The following is a 22,108-nucleotide window of genomic DNA, read 5'->3' as shown; positions in this document are numbered from 1 at the left end:
AAGTTAATTTTTCAACAGCTTTGTTGTTGTTTAAAGTTTACTGTTACCATTTTATTTTAATTAAAAATAATAATAATAATTCATGAAAATTATTTTGAAAATTTAAGCAAATTCATGCAATCATCCAATATGTGTTAGGAATTGAATATCTTAATCAGCCTTTTTATTCTAATTTTTTTTATTGAAATAAAAAAATTACAGGTTTTTTTCGACATTTTGACAAAAACACCCAAAATCCCGACACATTCTGGATTTTTTTATTGTGAATTTTGGCGAATTCCCAACTTTATCCCAACTGTCCCATTTTTTAGACTTGAGTGGCCACCCTGAAAACAAACTTTAAAAATGTTTTTTTTATCAAAATATATTTAAAAGCTTAAATATTTTTGTATGCTTTAGCAAGATGAAAAATGGCCTTTGATGTGGGTCATTTTCTCTGTCAGTTCGCACGAAATCGAAAAAAGTTTCCTCCGATCCCATACGATTTGCGTGAAAAATTGTCTTTTGATGTAATTTTGGTCATTGATTTCGAATTCGAGGTCTCAATTTCTCGTTACGAAGGGGCGGTACGGCCTCTATAATTTTTAAACATTTAAAAAAAAATACGTGGTTTCTATAATTTGTAGTCTGAAATGGTGATGATTTGGAAATTTGGTTCAACATTAATGTAAAATTGATAGCGTACGAAAAATTCTGAGAAAACGTATTTTTCATCGAAAAGAAAACAAAAATAGTTTGAAAAACCTCTGTAATTTTTCGTAACTCAACTGTAAAAAAATGGGGTTTTTCATTTGAACGGAAATTTAATGTATTTTTCAAATTCAAATTTAGAATGGATCATTTTTTCACTAGGAACAACATTTTTAGTTCAATATTTCGAGTTTTTGTAACTTTGCATGTGACTTTTGTGGGCTGTATGTGATTTATTTTTTAACGAAAATTGGAGGTTGGTGGGTCAAAATCTTAAAAGTTGCTTGACGTAAAAAAAATACGCCCCCTAAAGAACTAATTGCTTTGAGATTATTTGTAATTTTAAGTCCTGACAAAACCAAGAAGATAAAATTTCTAAAAATGGGAATATATTGTAGCATTGGTCAAAATTGCAAATAAAAATAAAAATAAAAAAATAAATAAAACAAAAGTTTTAAATAAACATTGACTGATAAACTAATTGGAAGAAAACTTTGAGAGATATAAAAATAAGGGAGCTTGCATCCCTGACGATCAATCCCGGCGAAACAGTTCCGAGGTTCCACTCCCGACTCCAAAACTGTCCAAAAAGAAAGAGGGCAACCGCTCGCTCGCTGCAAGCGATCAGCGTTTCATTCTACATCACGACACAAAAAAACAATGCAAGACATGTGTCACTGCGGTATTCCGTTCCGTTTTTTTTTTTTGGTACTCGAGAATGAAAACCGCCAAAATATCCCCAACCACCACAAAAAAAAGAACCGCGCGCACCCGAAAGGACCCCGGAAGGGGTCCCGGGTCGCCAGTCGTCGAATCGAAAATATCTGTCAATTTAACAATTAAGTGTATTCCCGTGAGATGGATCGCGTCTCGCGCATTTACCGCACAAATGTCCTCACTCCTCACGCCTCAGCTTCACCTGGTTGGAACCTTGGAACGGATGTCGAGAGGTGGTCAACAGCAGCAGGCTGAGTGACGTGCGTAAAGGGAGAACGACGACGGGCGCACACGAGCTCATCCAAGCAGCCTGTGTGTGTACGCGATGCACAAGTGCGCGCAACGCAAGAACGCGCGCAAGGCCTGCTACGTACGCAACAACAACAACACCAACAACAACCCGTCGCCGAGGATCGTGAAAACGATAATGATCGCTGCAGGCGAAAATATCAATTTCCAAATAATACATATCAGCGAGCTTCAATCTCTGCTTCTGCTTCTGCTGGTGCCGCGGTGGAAGCTGCTGCTGCAGGTCGTCGTTTTATAGACCGTATTACGCACACTCTCTCTCTCGCGCGTTGGGGTGCGTTGGTCATCCGCTCATCCTCTGTCCACTCATCAATCTTTCTCTCTGCGGTGATCTTCGTCGCAGCGTCGTCTTGGACGACTCTTTGATTTTGATGGCTGATCGCCAGCAGATGATATTGATGATGATGATGATGATGCTGATGTTGATGAACGGCTTTGCGCTGTTTTGTCGCGCTTTCGTCGTCGTCGGATAGCGGCTTCCGATCGTTGTTTTTCCTGAACTACTGTTCGTATAGCTGATGGCGATAAGAGGACGGATCGGGGTGCTAGTTTTTCGTTTGGGCGCAGTTTCGAATTGTGACGTTTTTTTCGGACTCTAGTTCCACCCTTCTGCGCCGTCAGTGCCACGAAGAAGGTAGGCCACTGCTCGCTGCTGGCTATCATCAACCCGGTCCATCCGTCTCACTCTCTCTCTGCGTTGAGATGAGCTCGACATGCATTTTCACATAAATAGCTCGGCGATCGCTGAAAGTGGCGCACAGCTTCTCTCATTCCGTCTGTTTTTGCCGTGTGCTGCTCCTCATTTTATGGAGATGACCGAATCCCGGAGGGTTCGTATAGCCTACTGAGTTTTATTGAATCGAAATGAAATCAATCGGGGCAGCAGCAGTGCGATCGTTTGATGCTACTTTATTTGATTTGATCGCTAAACGATCGCTCGCGATCCTAGCAGGTCGTGAGCTTTCCATCCAAGTTAGCGCTTGTGTTTTATAAATCAATATTTGAGTCACGCCAGCCTCGCCAGCTTTCTCGCACACTTGGATCGGATCGTGCGAGATCTCGCGTGCGATTTAAAATGTCGCGAGCGAAATATCATTTAAATTTATTCATATTTTAAGGGGTGTTTATGGACACAAGACGCTCCTTCTGGTTGGACGGACAGGCATCGCGGATTTCGCTGACAATGCGCGCGGAATGTTTTGCACGCGAGAGATGACTAATAACGAATATAATTATCGAATTGGAGAAAAAATAGGAAAAAAATGCCGGCCAGAAAACCAACACGAAACGGTAATTTGTATTATTCTTGTACGCGCTTGTCAAACTTGAGGCGGTAGCTGCCGTTGAAGAAGCCAGAGTTGAACGCCCCCGGTTCTTGAGAGAGCAAACAGAGATCTTTTTTTGTTGTTGTTGAAGGAGGTGCTTTCGGGAATCGATCAACCCGTGCGGTTTAGTGGGACAAAAAAGCTGGCAATCTGCAATAAAATTTAGTCATTTGACCACTTTTCAGCGAGTTCGAGCTGACCGAGCACTAATGAGATTGGCGGATATGATTAAGATGCAAAGTGGTTCTTGGATGCTGGCAATTAACTTGTGCAAGGGCATTTGTTTATGTAATCAGGGGGTTGCAATCTTAAAAGACTTGGTGTAATACGATACTATTGCTAAGCAATATAAATAGAATGTAATTTGGAGGACACATTTTTTCGATCTAAAAGCTTCAATTAAATATTCAAACAAGGGCGTCTATGTGAATTAACAAAACTCTTCTTCTCTTCCAACAGGCCATCCCTTTGCGGGAAACCACCACAATAGCCACCCTGCCACCGTCACCCGCCCCAGAACGATGGAACCTGCCCCGGCGCAACGCGTGTCGAGCCGGCCCTGCCTCCGTCCACGATCCACAGTCGCGAGTCGCCGGTGATGATAACCAGACTGCCGACCGCACAGAACCCGCAGCCGCAGCGCAAGCTAGCACTAGTCAATTCACATTGTCCACCGGGATGGCCTCGATCAGCGGCTGCTTCCGGTTTCGCCACAGAAAGATGTCCCTGCTGTGGTTGCTGCTTATGATATGTGCTTTTACGGGCGATCGAGGAGGAGGAGGAGGTGGGGGAATTCGGTTAGTGCGGGGGGAGCACGTGCGAGAACTGGAAGTGTCCGAGGGGGTGCAGATCGGGCACCAGATTGGGTTCATCGGGGAGTTTCTGCACGGGGTGGACAGTGGGCCGCCGTACTTGATCGTGCCGGTGCCGGGCAGTGCCGTGGATACGGATTTGGCGATCGATCATACTACGGGGGAGATCCGGACGAAGGTGGCGCTGGACCGGGAGAAGCGGGCGTCGTACTCGCTGGTGGCGATACCGCTGAGCGGGGAGAACGTCCGCGTTGTGATACGGGTGCTGGACGAGAACGACAATGCGCCGACCTTCCCGACGGCACTGATGAACATTGAGTTCCCGGAGAATACGCCGCGGGACGTGAAGCGGACGTTGAATCCGGCGCGGGATTTGGACCTGGGGAGGTACAACACCCAGCGGTACAATATCGTGTCCGGGAATGTAAATAATGCGTTCCGGTTATCTTCTCACCGGGAACGGGATGGCGTTTTGTATCTGGATCTGCAGATCAACGGGTTCCTCGATCGGGAAACCACCCCGGCTTATAGTCTCGTTGTAGAGGCACTGGACGGGGGGAATCCACCGCTGCGGGGGTTGATGACGGTGAACATAACGATCCAGGACGTGAACGATAACCAGCCGATCTTCAACCAGAGTCGGTACTTTGCGACCGTCCCTGAGAACGCCACGATCGGGACGACGGTTCTGCAAGTGTACGCGACGGACCAGGACGCAACGGAGAACGGGATGGTCGAGTACGCGATCAACCGAAGGCAAAGTGACAAGGATCAGATGTTCCGGATAGATCCGCTGACGGGGCTGATCTCGGTCAACAAACCGCTCGACTTTGAGACCAAGGAACTGCACGAACTGGTTGTGGTGGCGAAGGATCGAGGACTGCAGCCGCTGGAGACGACGGCTTTTGTGTCGATACGAGTGACCGATGTGAACGACAATCAGCCGATAATAAATGTGATATTTTTGAGTGACGATGCGACGCCCAAGATTTCCGAATCGGCTCAGCCGGGGGAGTTTGTGGCGCGCATTTCAGTGAATGATCCCGACTCGAAGACGGAATACTCGAACGTGAACGTGACGCTGTCCGGGGGTGAGGGCCACTTTGGGTTGACCACGCGGGATAATATTATCTATCTGGTGATTGTGTCGCTTCCGCTGGATCGTGAAATTAAACCGAATTATACGTTGAGTGTTGTGGCTACGGATACGGGGAATCCGCCTTTGCACGCGGCTAAAACGATCTTCCTGACCGTGACGGACATCAACGATAACGCGCCCGAGTTCGAGAAGGAAATCTACCACGCGAACGTGATGGAGGTGGCCGATCCGGGCACGTCGGTGATCCAGGTGACGGCCATCGACAAGGACGAGGGCAACAACTCGGCGATCGCGTACTCCCTTCTGGATACGCCCGACACGCACTCGCAGTGGTTCCAGATCGATGCCAATTCGGGCCTAATCACGACCCGGGCCCACATCGACTGCGAAACCGATCCGGTGCCGCAGCTGATCATCCTGGCCAAAGATAATGGCTACCCGCCGCTCTCGTCCACCGGAACCGTCCTGGTCACCATCCACGACGTCAACGATAACGAGCCCATCTTCGACCAGAGCTTCTACAACGTCTCCGTGGCCGAGAACGAACCCAAAGGACGCTGCATTCTAAAGGTAAGTGTTTAATTTTAAATTACTTGTCCCGATCTCCCGGTTCGCCGGTTCTCCCTCTCTCTCGCAGTCGATTATAACGCGATTTTCTTATCTCGAGAATTTTATTATATTCAATTTCAACAAATATTAATATTCATCTCCACGAGAGCCGTGCCGCGGATGCTGCGAGCTGGACCAGCTACTCGTCGATCTTTGCGTGTTTCCCCCCCTCCTCAACCATCTCACGCACACCTCTGCTCTGCTGCCATTCAAACTTTCGCCTGTGTTGGTGAGGAGAAAAATTAGCCCATTGAACCCATGGAATTCCGATCTACTCTACGCGGTCTACGGGCCTCAGTCACGTCGATTTCCTTTTTGTTCTCTCCGCGCGCGCGCGTCTATTTCGCGCTGACATGGTTTCTTCTCCTCCTGAGTTCTTGGGTCCAAGTAGTCGTCGTCGTCACCGCGCGCGGTCAATCTCTAGCTCGCACACTCACACAGTTGCGCAAACGAGTTCTTCTCTTCCCTCCCCCTCTCTCGCTCGCGCGCGCGCGCATACCTTCGTGTACCTGCTGCGTCCCTCGGACCGCCTCGGCTCTCGGTGGGTCCAAACGAGCGATTCCTCATCAATTATGTGTACCTTCTTTGCCGCATTCTCTTCACACTTGGTTTACGGTTCAACACCAGGGCTCCCCGAGACAGAGAGAGAGTGAGTGAGGGGAGCGAGACACCTAGGAGGGAGGATTGTACTCTTACAAATTTACTATGACAAATAATGTAATTACTGTTTTCCAAATTCCTTGTGAAAATACTGACTTTTCCTGCCATCCAAGAAATTCTTGATTGAAGAAGCGGCTTCTTTTCATCACCAAAAATAACAGTACTGAAAAGTACTTTTCAGTATATATTTGAGTGCAGAAAAGATCAACATTGCAGCTTTTGTACACCCAAAATTCAGAGTCGAGATAATCGTTCTCTCAAAATTTATTGAGGGCTCAGTGCCAAAATCGATAGAATAATGGTACCAACTCACACCATCATAACAAATGAGTTCATTCGTTAGTTGAATCAATAAATCTCCAACAAATGTCATACATCGACTTCTGACTTCTCCTTGGTCACCAAGCTGTGGTGGCCGAGGCAGCTAAGTCATTGGATTGGTTTGTCAAAGGTCTCTGGTTCGATTCCCGTTGTCGACACTTTTGGTTTTTTGTTTTACGGATGAACTTTTTTTGCAAATGAACCTCGAGAGAATAGTTCTATCGCCCATCTCGAGCTGTGTTCTCTGCGTCCGTGAATGGTACCACTATTCTCTCGACTCGAGACCATCATTCTCTCAGACTAGCGCTGCCAGTTTTGGGTGTATCAAAAAGTAGTACTTTTCGATACTGCTTTGGAGTTTAACAACAATACATTCAAGAGGGAAAATAAAAACTGATTTAAAGTGTGTTTTCCGTAATTTAAAAAAAAATAAACGAAGAAGAAGACAAATAGATGATGTTCCCTTAAGTTGATTAAAATCGATAAAAAATGATTGAAATTTTTAGAAAAGATATTTTTTGATAAAATTTATTTTAAGGTAGTTAAATTGATAATAATTATAAAAAATTATTTAAATCTACTTCATCGAATCATGATTCATCGAAAAAGTTTTTTTTTCAAGTCGGTAGAAATTGATATCAGTTCTAGATTATTTTTTTTTTAACAATCAATGCGCTACGGGTTTCCTATGTACATAGGACCTTTTGAAAAAGTAAGCGAGAGTTCATAAAATTGAAACAAGTTTACCTAAATTTTTTGAAATTCATTAATAATGATCAAAGGTTCCGGTAACTTTTAAAAATTGACCCTTATTAATTGATTGATTAATATTGATAGATATTGATTGAAAGTGATTGTATTCAAAATCATTTATATTGGCAAGTTATTAATTTTTTAAGTCTTCAAATTGTTTCGAATGAAAACAGTTCATTCTAACTATTTTCAATAAAAACACTGATTTAATTATTAAACTTGCATGATTAAAAATAACAGAACAATATAAAAATAGATTTTGATTTCTGAATTAATTGATATTGCAGAAAAAGTTCAAAACTTATTGATTGAAATTTAATAATTTGTTATAATTGAATAATTTAGGTTGAAATTCAATGAAAGACATTAATAATTACAAATTATTTAACGCATCTTAAAAAGTGCAAAATCTACTTAAAATTTTAAAAAATATTGAAAAAAATATTTTAATATTTGAATACATAAGGAAAAATTTCAATCATTGAAAAAATTTCAATCAAAAAAGAAGTTGTGTCAAACTTATTGATTGAATTATTATAAGTTGTTATAATTGATTAATATTGGTTAAAATGTAATGAGAGAGATTAATAATTACAAATTATTTAAAGTAACTTAAAAAGTATAAAATTTACTTTAAATAAAAACAAATTAAGAATTTTTTTTGTTTGAGTTCATCTGGAAAAAATTCAATCATTGAACATTTTAAATCAAAAAGAACTTGTGTCAAATCAAATCAAAATTTTTTGATTTTTTTTAATATAATTGAATTTCAAAATTCAAAAATGTATCCGGAATCCGAGGCTCACCTAATGTTGTACTGACAATCCCTTGTTAAATATTTTCAAATTCCTCGCAATCTAGACAAAAAAAAATATACAAACAACTTCTCCAGCAATCCATCACCGCAAAGATAACAACACACCAAACTACAAACTTGTCGATCGCGTTCCAGAGGGAAGAGACACCGACCGAGAGACAGCAACTTCCAGCCAACCAACAACCCAAGACAGTCCCGGGAAATCAGCATAACACGACACGACGATCGAAGACTTGAACGCTTTGACGACGACGAACCCAACCAAACCAAACCAACTCAACCAGCAGAGAGGTCCGAATCCGATCGTCACAGCAAGCTGTGTGTGAGAACTGAGACCAAACACACACACACACTGCTTCACACCCAGCTGCTCCAGCGTCTACTCGTGTGTGTAAGCGTTTTTGTGTATTGGTGTGATCGCGGCTCTAACATCTACAAACCAGCATAGCCTACTTGGTGTTAGTTAGTCCCCCGTTCACCTCATCGGACGCTCTTTTCCCCCAATTTCTTTGGAACCGAAAACGGAAAATGAGGGGTTGGGGGGGGGGGGAATGGGGAAGTCGGTTCAGTTCTTCGTTTGGTACAGATAAATTACCTTTTATAACAAACCTGAAGAAAACGTGTAACACGTAATTCTTTCGGCAGCGGCGACCGACGGCAAAACGCGCGACTTGGACGGACGGACGGATGGCCTGACCAGGTCTACTTGGATCTGTTGCGGGAAATTAAAGATGGAACTGTTTGTCTGCAAAAAGATGTGGGGATGTTTTGGAAAGCTTAGAGAAATTGTCATGGTATCAAAGTTATGCGGATTATGCCAAATAACTTGAAATAAAGCAAAAATAAACAAATTTTGATATTGCATATGACACTGAATTTCTCTTAACTATTGAAAGGAATGCAAGGAAGATTAAAAATGTGTTTTATCTGATAAATACAATCTCAATAATATTTTTTCTTGAAATATTTATGTTGAAAATCTAAAATTAATTTTTTTTTGTAAGAATTATACAATTATTAAAGAATTTTTATATCTTAAACGTTTCATTTAAGGTTAAAATTACCACTATTAAATTAACTAATAGAAAAACACATTTTTTTTACATTTGAATAGTAAACATAATTCCTTTCCAACAAAATCTCACAGATTATTTTAATCTAAATCTGATCTTCAAATATAAATTTCTATTTGGCAGTTCAAGATAAAATAAATAATTAACTCAATTGAGAACAAGTTTACAAGAATTACATGAATTTGAAAGTGCACTATTTGATTAAAAATGCAAAAATAAACGTTAAGTATTGCGTTTAAAATAGTTTACAATCAATAGCAGAAGTATTTTCAATGACAATTTAATATTCATCAATTTATTTTTTAAATGGGGGAAAAATTGAAATAAAATATTAAATAGCCTAAAGTGTATGAGCAATTCCAGCCCAAAACAGGAATTTTTGAGGTACTTTTTTCTCGACACTCTCCGATTTCAATGAAACTTTGTAGACATGTTATCCTAGGCATATATAAGCCATTTTTGTGTATATGGGGCCAGTTACACTCGATAATGACATTTGAGAAGGGCGTAAGATTTTTAAATATTTTTGTATTTCGTAATTTAAATATTGCTGTATCTTGAAGCCGTTGCATCGTATCAAAAACTGGTCAAAGATAAACTTGTAAGAAATTTGACGGGCTTTTCGAAAAAAATACAATGAATGAAAAAAAAACACTCCACTTTTATGAGATTTTTTGATGTTTAAGTTTAAAAGTTTAAAAGTCACCTTCAAGCCCACGAATTGTTTTTGTTCAAATTTTTTGTGAAAATAGCCTATGATGTCACAAAAAGACTCACGAAAAATGCAGGATGGAGCAACTCACCTAAAAAAATACAAAAATCATTTACTGAAACTGTTTTTTTTTAAGTGCTCTAAACGTCAAAATTTTCAAAAACCGAATACGGGAATCGATTCTCCAGACAATTTTACATAAAAGTCTCCATATTGACCACTGTCCTAAGTCAAATCCTTGTGATGTTACAGCGGTTTTAAAAATAAAAATGTTGAAAAAATTGGTTTTTTGATGATTTTGACAATTTCTATGTGACAGATTTGATTTTTTAGTCTCGTAAATATTTTTACCGGAAAGCTCGTCCAATTTCCCATTAGATTGTCACTGACCACTTTTCGAAATAACTCGGTTTTTTGATTTACAAATAATTTACTATCCAGGTTACTACCATCCACTAAACTACACTGAAAAAAATATTCTGTTTTCAGTTATGAGTAATGCAATTAGCTTATATCTGTGAGCCCATACTTCCAATTGAAATGAGACAATCTTATGGGAAATTGGACGAGCTTTTCGGTAAAAATATTTACGAGACTTAAAAATCCAGTCTGTCGCATAGAAATTGTCAAAAACCATCAAAAAACCATTTTTTTCAACATTTTTTTTAAAAACTCTGTAATTTCACAAGGATTGGACTTAGGACAGTGGCGAATATGAAAACTTTTATGTAAAATTGTCTGGAGAATCGATTCCCGTATTCGGTTTTTGAAAATTTTGACGTTTAGAGCACTTTAAAAAAAAAACAGTTCCAGTAAATGATTTTTGTATTTTTTTAGGTGAGCTGCTCCATCTTGCATTTTTCGTGAGTCTTTTTGTAACATCTTAGGCTATCTTCACAAAAATTTTGAACGAAGAAAAATCGTGGGCTCCCCCTCAAATTTGACTTTGACCAAAAAAATCAGAAAATGTCATAAAAGTGGCGTGTTTTTTTCATTCAGTGTATTTTTTTTCGAAAAGTCCGTCAAATTTCCTACAAGTTTGTCTTTGGCCACTTTTTGATACGATGCAACGGCTTCGAGATACAGCAATATTTAAATTACGAATTACAAAAATATTTAAAACACTTACGCCCTTCTCAAATGTCATTATCGAGTGAAACTGGCTCCATATACACAAAAATGGCTTATATATGCCTAAGATAACATGTCTACAAAGTTTCATTGAAATCGGAGAGGGTCGGGTACAACCGATTCCCTATTTGAAATGGAATTGCTCGTATACAAAACAAAATCTACCTAAAATCAAATTTAGTCGTGACCATTTTTATGAGCCCTACAATGAATTCAAATACAAACAAAATGACACACCATCATTATTTTTGTTCAGTATTTTGGCAGCCCATTAAACCCCCAAAAAACATTCAAACAAAAACACGATTTGTCATTGTTTTCCCTCGCACTTAAAATTTCTTCCCTCCGGAGGCTCTTTTCATCGAGGGTAATTAGAAAATGAGCGTTATCATTAAAATATTTACTTCGGATGCAACTGAGCTGACTGGCTGACTACCACGACTCTGCTCGATGTTTTACGATTTGACGAACCAACACAGCTCAGCTCGTTGCTAATGAGTCTCTCTAGTCCAAGTTGAACAAAGGCACTCTTTCCAGAGAAAATGCGAAACTTCAATCGTCATCCGCGGCGGCGGCAGCGGCGCACTTTTAATTGAAACATAAACCTTAATTAGGGCCGACTGCGGCCAGAAACCCCCAAACATGGCGCTGGGAATTGTTCGAAGGCCCCGCGGACATTTCTAGCTATTTTCACTTTAATCGAGCTACCGAAATGAAACTGCGGCCGTCAACGCACTTTTTTTTCTGCGGACTTTTTACGAGCTTTCCCACAATCGGATTAAACGATGATGGCCGGCGATCATGCTGGCAAGGGTTTATGCATTCCTGGAAGTGCTGCAGCCTGGCTTCGCTTCGGTATGGAAATAGTGGTCTTTAACTACAAAACGTGGTTTAGCGGAAGTTTCGGGACTTGTAATGAACGGCCGTAAACGTTATGGCAACAGGTCCGGCCCGGAGTGCGGAGTTTCATTGTTTGTTTTCTAAGTGTACCGGGCTAAATCGGGTCAACGGATTTGTGGGAAAGATGGTGAACTTGATTTAACTTTACTGGTTTTAGGGTTATATCAGGTTGAGATGTGGGTCATTTTGTACCTTGAAGGTAATGGGTTGCATTACAAGCAAGAAATCACTTTTGTGAAATTTGAAAATAGTACTCAAAGCTTCTGGTTTATTTGTTGGAAATGGTTGTATGAGCATAGAGTTAACTTGAACATGAAATGAACACAACCCTCTGAACTAGCAAAGCATTACGCTACAGAACTTCTACTCAAGTGCGCAACTGTGTAAACGACGACCCGGGCAGACGGTAATAACAAAATTCATGCCATTTCAATAACAAATACTGTTAAAATAACAGAATGTGCTATGGAATCTTCTTGAAAAATCCATTTTTACATAAGTGTTTAATAACAGTTTATGTTATCATAACAAAATTTGTTATTGATCTGATATTGATTGAAATCCAAAACAACTTTGGAATAACGTTTTTTGTTATGGAAGAATAACTTCAACTATTATTGGGATGATCGGATTAGTTGTTAAAATAACAAAAAATAATAACAATGATTTGTTCAAAGAATAACTTAAAATGTTATTAGTCTGTTATTACAATAACAGTCCAATAACAAAATAATCATAACGACGAATAACAAATCTTGTTATAAATTACATAAAATGTTATTGGCCTAGTATTTTCAAATATCAAAAAATGTTATTCCCAAGTTATTTCCGTCTGCTCGGGGACTAAAAAGACGTGATGAGCTTTCTCAACATTTTCAGTGACAATGTTTATAGAACATCGTTATTTGTCTTTTTCTCATAAAAGCAATAGCAATAAAAATATACAAAAATGTACCCTTCACCCTACTAGACCAACAAGAACCACTCTCAAGACTGTCAACCCCAACCCCTGGACAGAGCCAAAGTGATGGAAACAGTCAACCGATCGCCGCCGATGCCTTCATGCTTACGGGCCATTTCCTTTTACAAATGGATCAGCCAGCCAGATCAATGACTTGAAACGCTCACTCGATCTGTCCTTCACCTTCTCCCTTCGCTGGTTGATGATGATCGTCGATTGATCTTTTTGATCTGCAAAACCCAACGACGACGACGCCGGCAGAATGCAAGTGATGCATCACTTCTTGCCGCGATTTCGCCATCCATCAAACATTGACCGCAACATCATCTGGTGGAAGAAGACGACGACGACGATGACGAGAAAGGTAGATTTGTGTGGGCAATCGGATCTCTAATCGAAAGAAGTCGGGGATGAATCCCAGATGAGCTGCTGCCCCTTTGTGGATTGTCAACCACTCTTCTGGTGAGGTGGTGGCGAAAGAACTTGAGTGATAGCAGCAGCAGCAGCTCCAAAGGGGCGAAGGCTGCTGAAGAGTCGTCGTCCGGGAGATGCATTTCTGATATGCTTCCATGGACCAAGAAGACGACAGCTTTTCTGCAGCTTCTCACCCATCGCTTAAGAATAGATTGATCCTAGGCGACAACGATGTCAATTGAGCGAGCAGCGATGAAATGTGAAACTCTTCTTCGTCTAGAGGTTTGGATGCGAAGGGAAATGAACATTCACGATTTCCGCCGTCGAGGAGGATGAAGTTTCAATGAGCAGCGATCAATACCGAGGTCTCTCGTCACATCACGTGGAGATGCGCGCGCGGAGATGCACACGAGATAGGAACTGACTCGGGGTGTCATTGTTCCGGCCTTCATCTGCAGATTTGCTTGGAGGAATAGAAGCCCCCTTGGGCAGCACACCTAGCGAATCCCGTGGGATCGATTTATTATCGTTTGCGGTCATCATTAACGTTTTCGGGAAGACGATCGACGAGAGATTGGAAATCGCGGGTTTGGTGTGATTTGGATTATGGGAAATCAGATTGGCAATCTTAAATTTTTATCCAAACTCATTTCCCAATTATAAATATTCGTATTTTCACGATATTTCCCAACATCAAATCGATTTCCTGGATAGAATTATGTATTTCCTGCGGCCAAAGCAGAGCAGTAGCAAGTGAGAGGAAATTGATCTCAGATTAGTAGTAAAACGGCAAAGTGCACGGACATAGAACACGAAGATTGAGATGATTCAGGGCATTTTACCCTAAACTTAAACTAAATTTATAGACTAAATTTAAATATTATTTTTAAAAATATTATAATTCAAGATGGCGGCCAAAATGGAGATGATAACATATTGAAAAAGCATTTTTCAATTTTAAAGGTTATTAAATATTTGTTTAAAATCAACGATATTAAAGTATTAATATTCAAATTTGAAGAACTCGAATTTGATGTTTAATGAAATAAAACATAAAAAATTGTTTGGTCATGATTCGATTATACAAAGTTTGTATTACAAACCTTCGGATAATCTAACTTCGGATAATCGAAACTTCTGATAATCGAGATTTCGGATAATCGAGTCTGGACTGTAGAAAACAATAGGTCTCGAAACTTTTGACCTACAGTCATGTCCCGGTTTTGCACGCCTCGGTTTTGCACTGCCCCGGTTTTGATTCGTACAGCTGCCTCGGTTAAGCACGGCCCAGTGCTTTACTGAAGCACAGAGCTTATGGGATTTTGGCTATATGGGAGACATTGGCTTTAATCGTATGAAAAATCATGCAAACATAAAAAATTATAGTGTTTTGAGATTGGGATGATGTCAGCTATCCATTAAAGTTATAATTTCATAAACAATTTCACAAAAATCTATTTTGAAAAATGCAATGTTTCTCGGAAAAGTACTCAAAATTATTGATTGGAATTTTTTCATACATTTCGAATGTTAAATCTGTTTTTTTGAAAACATTCAAAATTCTCACAAAACTACGTATTTTCGAAAAAAAATACTAAAATTTCAGTTTTTACAATATGGGTATTAAATGATCGGGATTTTTTCAAACATTTCGAATGTAATAACAACACATTTTAAAAACACTCAAAACTTTCACAAAACTACGTATTTTCGAAAAAATACTAAAAATTTCCGTTTTTACAATATGGGTATCAAACGATCGGGATTTTTTCATACATTTCAATCATCATTTCAAAATGATCGTTTTATACCCATATTGTAAAAACGGAAATTTTGAGTATTTTTTCGAAAATACGTAGTTTTGTGAAAATGTTAAGTATTTTCAAAAACTTTTGTTATTACATTCGAAATGTATGAAAAAATCCTGATCGTTTGATACCCATGTTGTAAAAACTAAAATTTAGAGTATTTTTTTTTCGAAAATAGGGGAAATATACCCATTTTAATCACTCTAAGCCGTTCGACCAATTCTCATCATTTTTGCCGTTTTCCGTTATTAAATCAACACACAATGGAGAGTTGCTTGCTCACTTTTATTTGAGCTATTTACTACTTTGGAACAGTCAAAAACACTTTATGAAAGCTGTAATTCATGATCAAAGTGCTGATAGGTAATAGAAAAAGGCTGAGAAAGGGTATAGTTCACATACGTAGTTTTGTGAAAATTTTAAGTATTTAAAAAAAAATTGTTATTACATTCGAAATGTATGAAAAAATCATGATCATTTGATACCCATATTGCAATAACAATATATTTTTGGTTTCCTCAGAGAAAGAAAATTGCATTTTCGAAATACAGGAAAAATACGTATTTTTTTGAAAATGTTCATGAAATTATAATTTTAATGGATAGCTGACATCATCCCGATTCCAAAACACTATAGTATTTTTATATTTGCAGGATTTTTCATACGATTATAGCCAATATCTCCAATATAGCCAAAATCCCATAAGCTCTGTGCCTCGGTTATGTACGCCTCGGTTTTGCATACCCCATATGCGGTGCTAAACCGAGGCATGTCTGTATCATGTCCTGAATGTTAAAGTATCAACCACAATGACTCTAAAAATTAGAATAAGTTAAACGATAACAAATGAGCTGATTGACAACTCAGTTTAACGGTGCAAATCAACCTGAGCTTTTTGCATCAACATTCTTTTTACACATAATTTAGAATTTTCAAAATTACGGGAAGTATGGATATAATGTTTGATTCATATCCTAAAGTACTGTCTACAAAGTCATTTACAAAAAAAAATGACTACAGTCATCAGGGCGACATTGAATCTGGGGGGTGAGATTGGGTCATAGAAATTCCAGCATTTTTGACCCAATCTTACCTCCCAGACCCAATGTCACCCCTGATGATGGTATTTTTAAAATCAGATTGTTGCAGGATCGCCTCTGTAAGTTTGAGAAGTGCCTACTTTTTGCTACTTTTCATTAATTTTTGTTTTGAAATAAGGTTTGAAACCATCAGAATTGTGAACTCCCCTCTCAACCCTAACGAAACCCGAAATGAAAACAACTTTCAAGAAAATCTATAAAAATCTTACGTCAAAAATTGCCCACTTTACCCTACCATCAACGCACAGAACTATTCGTCCTCGTCGCCACTTGCGCCCGTCAACACTCTTTGAACATGAAATGTGCGTCTTGTTGTGGCATAAGACTCTCTCCGGTCCTGCGCACTTCCCATCCCCCCTCACTCCAAACAGCTTTTCAAGAAGAAGCCGCACCAAGTTCCAATATCTACTACAACCGCGATCTCTCCAGGTTGGCGGGGACGAAACTCGGAGAATGAGGTAACACACTGCTGGAAATGTACCGATTCCAAAATATGTCATCGAGACCTGTCATTCAAAAGCGAATATGGTACACACGCGGGGGGGGGGAGCGGGGCCTATCATATAGATGAAATGCTATAAGCTCCATTTCATACTCCTCCGGAGATCGCGCCGCGGCGCGGGTTCGTCGTCTATGGCCTGCGCCGAGCCGCAACAAGTCACCGGTGTCGCCTGGTTGGTTGTACCTGTTTTTCGCTCGGTCTCCCTCCCCACAGCGGGGACACACAATGTCCACTTGGGTTGGCTTGGGGGAGCCTCGAGGAGCTTGAGGAGGCAAAAAATCGGAGACACAATTTATCCGCAAGTATAAATTTATATTCCGTTTCATAAGTTTAATATTGCCACAATCGATTCGATCGACGAGACTCGACTGGATATTGGAAGGCGATTACCCCGGGATCGGTGGAACAAATGAGTCATGATGGGAATATACGATATGTGGTGGGGAGCGGCGGGTGGTGCGGAATAAGGGACAAGAAGTTGTTTTTTTCTTAACTTCATAAGTATTCCATCAAGAGAGTTTAAAACAATGTTTACTAGAGTGGGCGCACTAACATGGGACCGCCAGCTAGTTGACCGTGGCGACAAGTGATTGATGTGTGTGATTTCGGTACTGAATTGAGGTTATGTTTGAGCTTTATTTTAATTAGCGTTTCTTGACAGGTTTGACTATAAATTCAGTATGCAAACATGTTTATCCCACCTTTTCTAAAAAAATCCACTTGATATTATTTATAAAAAAGTGCACAATAAGTTTTCTAAAACAAACTTTTCAGAACAGCTTTGGAATAATTCCCACATATTCAGAAACTCAGTTTTAACTAAATTTCCATTTTTTTCCATCTTGGAGAAAGTTGTTTCTTGTCTTATTTTGCACATTTTGATGAGTAATTGGTACATAAAACACATTATTTGTCAAGTTTAATGAACTGTTTTGAAAAGTTTCCAATAAATAATCAAGAAATTTAGAATAAAAAACTTGAAAAATCGTTCTTTGAAGCATTGAAAAGCTGAGATAATTTCCTATAAGACACTTTTGAAAGTGACGATGCCTTTTTTTTTCTTCTAAAGGTTGCCAAGAAAACATAACGTGGTGTTTTTTTTAATTCTGTCAAAACCTTAACAAAAAGTGATTTGTACTTCGTTTTTTCGTGAGAGCCAGATAATTTTTAACAAATATTTAGGAGGTTCTTCTTCAGGAATGGAAAATGTAATATTTAAATTAAATTTTAGAATGTAGAACATCTTTGAGCAGAATATAATTAAGTAATTTTGACTGAGTTTCAAGATTACTGATAAATTTCTTTCCTTTTTTCTATTTTTCAAAGTGATTTTGATTATTGTTATTATTTATTTGGCTTGAATTTAAACAGCATAACGAATTTTTCAAGCATTTTATAACTGAAACAAATTTGCCAAAAATATGTCCCTCCACTACAAATTATGCATGTTTGTGACTCTGCTCCCAAAACCCGCGATACCGATCTCAATCAATTCCCAAAATTCCCACCAATAATGAGCAGCAAAAATCGATACATATCTGCTGGGGCTGCTGCCGCAGATCATTGACATTCCCTCCCCCCCTCTGCGGGCAGCGCAAATGAATGCTCGGCAAAAATGAAACATTCCTGCGCTGGTCAACCTGTTTTCCCTGAAGGTCACTCACCATCGCCGAATCCTCACACCGAAATGTTCGCGACAGTGCGAGCCCGCAGTCATTAACGATAACAGCCATTAAAACCAGCCAACCAAAACGTTTTCCCTCTTTTTATTTTTTTGATTTATTTAAATTAATTAATTAACATTTTCTGAATGGTAATGATGTCCGCGCGCGTCTTTTTTTTTCTGAGCAAATCCCCTCGTGCCAGGGCTGGGCCAGGGGGAGGAGGTCGAACAAAAAATGAACGACAGCAAAACGCAACAGGGGAGTCGTCTTGGTCGTCGAAGAACCCCGAAAAAAAAAGTAGCAACATCATCATCATCTTCATCTTCGAAATAAACCCGCGGGAGAACCGAAGAAGCTGTGAAGCTCGCTGGACCACGCATAATCAGAAGCATCTCAGCACATCACTCAAGGGGGGGGGGAGGGTCTGGAAGGGGTGGGGGCTGGAATCAGCAAGCAAGCTCCAGATCACATCATCACCACTTATCTTCAGCATCGTGCGCGCAGTCCAGGCCGAAAAAAACGAAACGAAAAAAAAAGTTAAATAAAAAACACAAACAGATCTGCACACTGCACAGTGTACAACACTCCCCTGATTAAAATCTGCGCAGGCATCAGTCACAGGGGCAGCAACAAACAAACCAAAAAATAAAAATAAAATAAAACATTTCGAGGTTTAGCGAGAGAGGGGAGTTCCTCTGTTTGGACTTGCGCTGAAAGCACAATAATATAAAAGGATATAAAACCCAACGGGGGCTCCCCCTCAACATTTGGTTTCTTCCCGCGCAGCGGAAGTTGTTAAGGGATCCCTCCTCGTCCTTCCTGTTGCGTGGCCTCCAGCAGCGCGTGGTGGTGGTGCCACCCACCTTTCCTTGGGCTGGAGTTTTGGAAAAATGTACTAGATATGAAATTGAATCAATGAGGAGTGAAATTCGAAATATAAATAATATAAGTCACTAGTGCCTGATTGATGATTTTTTTTTCTGAAATTTAAATTTATTTTGGAAAATGTTCTGTAAGATTTTGTTTTAAACCTCGGTTAAGCTTGAAAATAATGACTTAAAAAACGTGATGTTAAAAAAGTAAGATTTGCTTTTTTAATTAACTCTGATTACATTTATTCAAAAGAGCTTTAATATTTCGTACACAAAAATGTGCAATATATTGAAATACTCTTAATTTTGTTTGTTGGAAAATTGCCAAATTCAGTGAATTAGCCATTATTTTTTCTATTTTTAATAAAATAGGGCCAATTTAGGCATTTATAAAATTATAAATTTTCAGACCACAGATCGGAAATAGTCGTTGCCTTAAAGAAAACAAATGTTCTTGAATTTCTTGATATTTAGATATTTTTTTTAATCTAGGTCATTGCAATTATCCCCTCCCTTTGAAGTTGGTCCAAAAAACCAGAGGGATTTTTTTTCAGAAAACTTAAAAATTTTAAAAAGAATTATCAGCAGTTCCATTTGAAAAAAGCATAAACCGAAAAAACAGTTCTCCGATCGGGCTCAAATCAAAATATGTCTGGGAGTTCCTAGGCCAAAATAATCAGACCTACATTGTGCTAGAGTCATCCCAAAAATTGCAATTTTCGCAAATTTTCGCAAAAACCACATTTTTCAAAATATCATAACTCCACGCCATTTTAACCGGATTTAGCTCTCTTGGACGTTAATGGAAGGTGATTAGTTTGAGAACCGAAAAGTCCAACCTAACATTTGAAAAGGTTGTATGATACTCTAAAATTATGTGTTGACGGTGTCTGAACCAAAGGGCCTATGTCTGGAAATGTTTTTATCGGATTCCTTGGACAATTTTACGTTACATACCCAAAAATGGGAGGTGTCTGTCAACAGGATTCCGAGATATGATTTAAAAAAAAATAAAAGCTGGGTTTTTCGGCGCACCGGGGAAAAATCGGGAAAATGTTTTTTTTTTTTTTTTTCTGGAGTTTTTATTTTGTGTTTGAGTTAAAACTAAAATTTATTTTTCGACAAAGTAATTCTGACGGTTTGTGAATGAACCGGAACGCGATGTGCACCAGGTGAAATTGGAGAAAATTGCTTCATCCGAGCCATTATAGGAAGTGCCCAAACCTCCGGCCACTGTGTCGTACGTGTTCGAGACAAGATTATCAATCGCGTGATTGACTACATTCGCGATACGGCCAGATTAAAGCCGGATTCATCGGGTCAAGATTAAACTTCCGGATTTCTAAGAAGACCCACCGAAAGCCGTCCAACATGTCAACGCTGCTTGGAGCTGCCGGAGCAAAACAACACGGAAACGGCGGGAACAGTGCCAGGAACAGAAGATCGAGAAGCAGAGCAACTCAAGAATGAAGCTTTCATGGATTTTCAAAGCTGAACTTGAAAAAACTTGGACTTCAAGATATAAATGCCCATCTAGATGTGAATAATTCGTAATTTGGTGAGAGCTTTCCTTTTTTTAATACAAAAGAACACTTTCATTTACTCACACATATTGACAATTCATTGAAGACAACCACGCCAATCTTATTATATACGCGGTAGGGTGTTCCCTCGGTCGTTCGCTGTGAGTTGTGGATTGCCTGCTTCTCTAATGAAGGTTCGACTGGGGGGCATGCTTATTAATTTCTCGTCGCTCCATACCCTCAGTGACGTGATGGGAGCAAGGGCGTCTATGCGAAGTGTCCCTACACCCGCTACAAATTTCCGGCGCTTGGGGAGAGAAGCGGGAAACCATTTTGATCTACGCGCCGGTATTTGTAGCATTAAAATTCGTGCAAAAAAACTTATGCACGTGGGTGTACAGATTATGGAGTAAAAGATGATCGAATTGTTCACCTAGCGCTCACATGTGTTTCGGGACCAAGTTGCCTGCGGGTATGGGGATCATACATATATACATATATATATACCGGGGAAAAATCGGGAAAATGACGAAATCGGCTAAAAATCAACTTTTTTCAATAAAACTTTGATAGCTTTAACATTTTTGCGATGACCTATACTTTTTTTGGGTACCAAAAGTTGCAGAGTTTCGAAAAATGTGGGTTTTGAGAAAATTGACAAAAATTTCCATTTTAGGGACCACCCTAGCGCGGTGTAGGTCACCCGAATGGGCAAACAAAAAAATATGGGTCTAATTATTTTAGCGTTTAAATTTTTTTGGTTTATTCTCTTTTCAAATGGAATTGCTGTATAATAAATTGAAAACTGTCAAAAATGCATTTTTGTCCATTGATAATTATATTTAGCACGTTGAGGCTATTTTGAAAATATTTAGAATTATCATGAAATTACGGTGTAAAGTACGGCAAGAACCTTTTTCCTTAAAAAAAAGAATTGTCAATATTTTTGATATTTTGGAAACTATTTAATGCAAAACAACTGGACAGGTTTATTATGCTTTTTAAAACACTTTTTTCATTAAAATGTTTTACTATTTCTTTATAATATTTTTTTCTATTGTTATTTACGTTCAGTTATAGCTTCTGAAAAGCGTTTTGAATTGAAATCGAGCAATAAGTAGCTAATAAGTGCAATAAACAAGCGTGCTTCCATCAAAAGATTAGCAAAATATTTTTTTTTGCAATTCCGTCGTGAAACTAATTATTTTTCCTGTCATTCTTGAACGACGAAACAGTCTACTTTTCTGTACCAAAAATAACAGAATCGAATAGCAACACTTTTCAAAACAAATGCTGAAAAGTTCTACTTTTCAACACTGAAATGGATGCTGAAAAG

At 39.2% G+C, this 22,108-nt stretch overlaps 1 protein-coding gene across 1 annotated transcript in view; it reads left to right on the top strand.

Annotated features, from left to right (window-relative positions):
* Positions 1 to 22,108, top strand: part of LOC120428969 (protein dachsous) — a 174,027-nt gene that overhangs the window by 46,096 nt on the left and 105,823 nt on the right. The window contains exon 2 of the mRNA XM_052709121.1: positions 3,501 to 5,522. Coding sequence (XP_052565081.1) covers positions 3,720 to 5,522 — 1,803 coding nt within the window. The 5' untranslated portion in view covers positions 3,501 to 3,719. The remainder of the gene's footprint in view (positions 1 to 3,500; positions 5,523 to 22,108) is intronic.

This window comes from Culex pipiens, chromosome 2, assembly GCF_016801865.2.
Source record: "Culex pipiens pallens isolate TS chromosome 2, TS_CPP_V2, whole genome shotgun sequence".
Lineage (NCBI taxonomy): Eukaryota > Metazoa > Arthropoda > Insecta > Diptera > Culicidae > Culex > Culex pipiens.
This window is presented reverse-complemented; position numbering and strand designations above follow the sequence as displayed.